General features: G+C 33.2%; 1 protein-coding gene across 3 annotated transcripts; it reads right to left on the reverse strand.

Moving 5' to 3' along the window:
• On the reverse strand, window positions 1-3,781 carry LOC124828883 (clathrin heavy chain 2-like). Of its 3 annotated transcripts, none has more exons than XM_088111793.1 (6): window positions 3,478-3,781; window positions 3,206-3,371; window positions 2,743-2,863; window positions 1,344-1,460; window positions 730-846; window positions 1-198 (listed from the first exon to the last, which is right to left on the reverse strand). In XM_088111793.1, exons 2-6 carry the CDS (start codon window positions 3,250-3,252, stop codon window positions 118-120), a joined length of 483 nt encoding a protein of 160 aa, XP_087967919.1. In that variant the 5' UTR covers window positions 3,253-3,371; window positions 3,478-3,781; the 3' UTR covers window positions 1-117. The 3 variants fall into 3 exon arrangements, 1 of the variants encoding a protein (XP_087967919.1); XR_015785624.1 differs by lacking the exon at window positions 1-198 and adding an exon at window positions 1,016-1,205; XR_015785625.1 differs by lacking the exons at window positions 1-198; window positions 730-846; window positions 3,478-3,781 and adding an exon at window positions 1,173-1,205 and having other exon boundaries at window positions 1,344-1,958; window positions 2,743-3,363.
• Between the last annotated feature and the right edge of the window lie 2,880 nt (window positions 3,782-6,661).

Raw genomic sequence — 6,661 nt, forward strand, 5'->3', positions numbered from 1 at the left:
AAATATTAAATAGTCTAATATTTAATAGATGAAACTATATATTAAATCCAACTGTTACATTAATGTACATACACTATTAAATTGTAACCAAATTTCTACTAACACTTAAAATTTCTACTAACACTTAAAATAAAAGAAGCTCAATTTCTTCTTATGTCTTCCATGTCTGCAACTTTCAGGGGATGAATGATTAAAGATCTACAAATAAAATAATAGAATTAAAAAAGGTAAAATAAAAAAAAGTAAGTACAATTAGATATAAAAACAATCAGATTTTTTTAAATTATTTATTTCCAATCAAAGACTCTTTCTCTTTTACAAAATGAAAAAAAAAAATACAAAAAGAAATGAGAATACGAAATAATTTGTCTGGAATAAAATATCAACCTCATGTCATTTCAAGAAAAGAAAAAAGACTAGTAAATTACACAAATGATGACAAATCCATAAAAATAAAGTAAGAAGTGGATAAGTTTAAAACAAACATTTGAGGCATTTCCTTATAATTCATCGAGCAATGATATTAAAATCCATATAATTTGAGGCATTTTCTTATCTAAACTGGTACAAATTAATTTATTGATTTCATTAATTACTCAATCCAAGGATACCCTTTGGCCAGAACTCATTGACCACTGCAATCAAAGAACTTTTGAATTATTCTATATACATAAACCAGAAAAAATATGGATGCCCAAAAAATAAACAACTTAGATTAGAATTAATTACCTGCTTTGAATATATCAAGATTTTGTCAAATTCTCTCCTCTCTGCAAAAGCTGCAACAACTTTTGGTGTTGCTCTAGCTTTGATATAAATTTTCAAAGCAAGGTCATTATCCACCGTCTGCATATATGCAAGCCTCGTAAAAATTAGGAAAAGCAAAGGAACAGATCATGGGTTTCTTTAAAAGGAATGGACAATTTGGATTTTCCTTCCCCAGACCATCAATAAAATAAAATTAATAAATATGTCCAAATGAAAAACAAATAACACATTAAATTTCTGTCAAGACCTTCACAAGGTCACCAAGCTCCCCACTGCATTCAAGTTTATCCTCTGCCAGCCAATTTTCCAAAAGATTCTTTTTGTTCTGATTTATAACAACTCGTCACAGTTCCAGTGACTCAAAAGCATTAAGCTTTCCCATGGTTAACAGAGTTCCAAAGTATTGCAACAGTGGTGGTGTTTGCCCAGCTTGCACTCTGAAAGCAAATTAACAAACGCAACTTAAGAACACAGGATAAAAAACATATTGATATATTAATGTGATTATGAATACCCTAAATTTGGTAACAAAACCAAGACATATTAATGTAACAACATTTTCATGCATAAAAGACCTGAAATTTAGCAACAGTATCCGGAGTTCGAAGTACTCCTTGGGGTGATTGTGCAGCAAGCTCTGCAGCTTCCTTATACTTGGTCTGAGCAAATAATTCTTGAAAACGCTTAACAACCTGAGAGAAAAAACACAAACAAAACAATAACAATAGGTAAAAATAAATGAACTTTAAAATTGAAAAGAAAACTCATTCTTCCCTCTCTACTATCAAACAACCTACGAAGAAAAAAATTATGGTTGGGGAAAAATTTATGCCCTAATAACTCCAGTTATTGATCTTTGAATCAGAAGTTACAGTTGCCATGTTCATATTTCACATCAACATTTTTTTTAGCACATACTTTTAATGAAGATTCCCTTAGGCCTCAAGTAATTACACCTTACAAACTGTTACCTGTTCATTCCGGTATTCTGTCAAAAAATAAAAACATATATACAAGCAAATGCTACAAAAGAAAATCATTTTCCATCATTTTCTCAAGCTTTTATGCTAATTGTCTTGTTGATAACTGCTCTACTCCAGATGACACATCTGAAATGCTTTATGACTGTCATGTACTCCTCCTTGTTCTTGAACATCAGAGGCACCTTGGATCAGGGACAAGCAATGACCCTGCAAACCATAAAGGGAAGTTCAAAAGATAAAAGTAGAGGTGTGATGCAAAACTGGACTTTGACTCCTCAAAGGTGAGAGGAGAACACTTGATAGAATTGTGATAAAATAAATTATGCTTAATTGAAGGAGCCAAATACATTCAACAATTGTGAGTTCACTTTGTTCTCTAAAGTGCACCTACTAACTTTAAAGGAGCCAAATCCCTTAGTGGCAGAGGACAAAAGGGAGAATTTATATAAGAAACTCTACTTAGCGTGACTCTAATAAAACCACCTTGCATCTATTTCATGTTAATCACCAATATTTCTTAAGTGCAACCAACAAATCATGAATGATAAGACCTAACATTGTATCGTATGCCTTCACTCTTAGATTGGATTAAACAAATGAAAAATACTTGGGCGCATAATTTCATAAACATTTTAATAGAGTAATTCTATCTGTTTGTATGATTTCATTATACTACTATGAAAGAAGAAACGAGAACAGGAGCAGAAGCTCCTCATGATCAAAGATCACTCAATGACCCTGTTTCCATATGACAACACTTGTTTTCTTTCCACAACTAACTATTCCCCATCCCATCTCACTACTCACGTAAAGGGGTCTAAGATAACCAATCACACCATGTGTAAGAAAAGAAAATCAGACACTTTAAATTGGAAGTGGTAAATGGTAATTTTGAAATAAGAAATATACCACTACAAGTCAAAGCAATGAAAATAAATAATCATACAAAATTAAAGAATAAGTGCAATGCCAAAATTCTAAGGATACATACCACCCGTCCCTTAGTTACAGACAAGTATGCTTGAAGCTCAGACTCAATAACCTTGAGCAACGAAAATGCTCCAAGCATGTGCTTCTTTTCCAATTGGCAGGCTATCTTTAAGAACTGATGCCTGGCAAGGAGATTGATGAATCATCGAGGATGAAGGAGAGAAGAGAAGAGAACAGAGTAGCATTGCAGTGATAGGAAAATTTATAATGCAGGGAGATCTGTATCACAACAACTGCAAAAGGAAAACTCCTCAAGCGAGCATTTGAGCAAAAACCCAAGGCCCAAACGGCAACCATTGCAATTCCACTCAATATGCTAAGAAACCGCTCTCTCACCACACAAAAACCAAAACAAAACCACACAACATTGACATTTTCGTTTTCATATTATACACATCACCTACAAAACATTCTATCAAACGGCCATAACTTCCCAAATCAACTCGGGATCAAAAGAAGGTAACCTCGCCAGAGAACAACCTTCGAACTTCGTCTCGTCTGTTACCATCATCGGACACTCCGTCGAAACCAAGGTCGGCGAGGTCTCACCCTTCCAAATCCCATCCTCCTCCTCTCTCTCGTGCTAACGCCGCTGATTTCCACATCAATCCAAACACAATCTCCACCATTCTAGGACAAATTAGTGAAATTAATAGAAGAAAAACATAACAAATTAGGAAAAAACAAATAGTAGAAGAAATTTTAGCGATTTCGAAGTATGAATCATAAAACCTACTTGGTCAGACTTCGGAGATTTCGACGAAGAGGCAGCGGAGGCAGAAGCAGTCTCCGAAGGTTCTATAACTACTTGGTCAGCCGTAGGAACAGTGCTTTCAGTTCGCTGGCCTTCGCCTTCCCTTAACCTAGCTCTCCTTCTCTCTATAGCCTAAACCACAACCACAATCGCGAGGAGGGAGGAGTGTTCTCAGAGTGTTTGGAGGGAGGAGTGCCGATAAATTAAAGATGAGAGGGAACGAGTCTTTTGGAGGTTCAGAGACGCGGAAGAGAGGAATGAGACGAGAGGGAAAGTTGAAATCAAATTAGGAAAATGTCAAAAATTCGAAAAGAGGAGATATTATAACTGATTTTCAAAACCACGTTATAATATGTTTTAAATTTATTTACAAGTTTGCCAACGTTTCAATTTTATAACTGATTTTCAAAATTACGTTATAATATGTCTTAAATTTATTTACAAGTTTGCCACCGCATTTTATATTATAACTGATTTACAAAACTACGTTATAATATGTCCTATGATGGATAATTTTTATATGTTATAATAGGTCCGTTATAAAATGTCATTTTTCCACTAGTGAATACCACTGAAATGAAACAAATTGCAAAACATGATTTCAAACGAAAAATAGGGAAAATGACGGCGTTGAGGATTAACGTGATGGATGAAAGTAAAGAGAAGAATGGGTGTTGTGATGGATGTAGATGAAAAGAAAAGTGCGTGGATTTTTTTAGACAATGTAGATGAAAAAAAGACGAAGGAGTAAGAGAATGCAAACCAAGGGAACATGAATGGTTGCTGAAATGTTTTTAGGAATATTTTATTAAGGTTTAATACCTATTTTGGTCCCGCAGTTTGTAGGATGTGTTCAAAGTTGTCCTCATTTTTTTCAAAAGTTCACTAACGTCCTATATTTTGCAAAAACGGTTCACATTAGTCATTTTTATTAACGGCGTTAAAAAGGACATAATTGCTCTACTTACAAAAACTTGATGACGTGTACAATTATTGTTGATGTGACGCTGTGAGGTCATTTGAGGCCAATGAGAAGATGGTACATGGCATATCCCTTTCCACCCAAATTTAGGGTTTCACAATTACAGAATGGCAAGGGCTTTCTCTGAACTTTTATCACCACTCGGTTTGGACCAGGAGTTTTTCGGATAACGTCCCTGGGTTTTGTTTACGAGAGTGACAGTTCGTTTAGAACTTTTATCATAGGAGTTTTTCGGATAACGTCCTTGAGTTTGTTTACGAGAGTGACAGTTCGTTGAGAACTTTTATCACAGCTCGGTTTGGACTAGGAGTTTTTCGGATAACGTCCCTGGGTTTGGGTTTGTTTAAAAGAGTGACAGTTCGTTGAGAACTTTTATCACCGCGGGCATGTCATGGAAGAAGTGACTTTCTATCCGCCTCTCACTTTTGCTGGAGTTAAGATATACCATGATCTGTAAGAATAGTGAAGGTGACTTTCAATAACAAATAAGTAAGAGACAAGTGTTGGACTTAATAAACGTTAACAAATAGTGTTAGAAGACATTAGTCTAAGTCTTAAACTTTAAATAGAATGATAATGACGTCATATATTTTTATCTGGTCACAAAGTGGTTCTAGAAAATAAAGATGTTGCTTGCAACCGTTCAATTATTGGCTTATGTAAAAATAATTTCTTGTAACCAATGTTTTTGTTATGAAAGCATTATATATTATATTATTAATCATATATATATATATATATATTTAATATCTATATAAAATAGTTATTATAATATCTACTATCAATTAGATAGTTGGATTTTAATGTGGTTTATCATAAAACTCAAACACTATTGTAAAATAATATAAGGGCATATTTTTTATTATTTTATTTACATATTCATATTTTAAAAATATTTATCTTGTTGATGAAGTTTCAAGTAGAGATGCCATGTAGTGTAGCTTTCGCTTTATTTAAAGTTCCTGGTGTCGATCTGAAGTAGCAATGTCGAGACTGAGCGCTCGTCTTGGTTCCCTACGGTTTCAGCGGGATGTCGATCGGCCCCACGGTGGGCACCAAAATGTTTCGATAGGGATTTGTAGGACCGAGAGACTAACCTCTTCTGATGTGGCTTTGCTACTTTTCGACACCGGAATCGAGTGCTCCGCTCGCTTGGACTCCGGATGTCGTTCGGTTGTGCTCTTGATGGGGGAGGTACCTGCAAAAGGCACTCCGACGCTCAAGTTATGAGCGATTTTGTGAACTGTTTATCACACTTTAATATTTAAGTCCTTATCGAACGTAAGTAGAACGTACCTGACCTTTGGCCCTATGAGTGCATTTATAAGTGTTTCATAGATAAAATAAAAACAATCTTACATGGAGATCCGATTAGTTACTCATAAACGACCTTATCAATATCTTAACCGCTTATCAAGATCTTCAGATCTTCATATCTTCAATTAGATATTCTTGATTATTTTATTTTCTTTTGATTATTTTATCTTTTGTTAGACTGCTGGCCCAATAGTACCTTAAGTGTTAGCCCAATTATGGTCTAACACTATTTAACACGGTTGACTTTAGTTGATGCTTGATGATGACTTGGAGGTGTAGAAAGAACAAGTATTTTTTTTAGTGACAATTTGTTAGTAATTATGTGAATTCCTAGAATATTTTTAGTTGAATTGTTAGAGACTAAAGAAAAATTTACTAACAATTTTTTTTTCTAATGTGCAAATCACTTAAAATTTAAGCGGTGATAATAGTAAACTGAACAAAAAAAATTGAGTAAATACTTCCTCAAATTTATTAACATGATTCTATATTTTAGTCTCTATTAATAAAACTAAATGAAAGAAAAAAACATTTATCTATTAATGTTTTCATTATCAGCTCTTATATTTTCAATATAAGACTTATTTGATGAATTCGCTTAGTCCTAAATGATTAGATTGAGTCTCATTATTCGTAACAATTACATTATTAGTAACAATTAGAATACATAAGTAGATAAATACACTTCTAAATCAAAAAGGAAAATCAATAAAAAAAAATAATAATAATAATAAAAAAGAATATTAAAAAAATGAACAAATATGTTATTTCATTAAAAATGTATAATTTTTTATTTATATAACACAATATAACTTCGAGTTATAACATATTATATATATTATATTAAATATTAGTGTATAAATAGAC

Source organism: Vigna umbellata, chromosome 4 (assembly GCF_029865625.1).
Source record: "Vigna umbellata cultivar VRB3 chromosome 4, Vumbellata_1.0, whole genome shotgun sequence".
NCBI classification, from domain to species: domain Eukaryota; kingdom Viridiplantae; phylum Streptophyta; class Magnoliopsida; order Fabales; family Fabaceae; genus Vigna; species Vigna umbellata.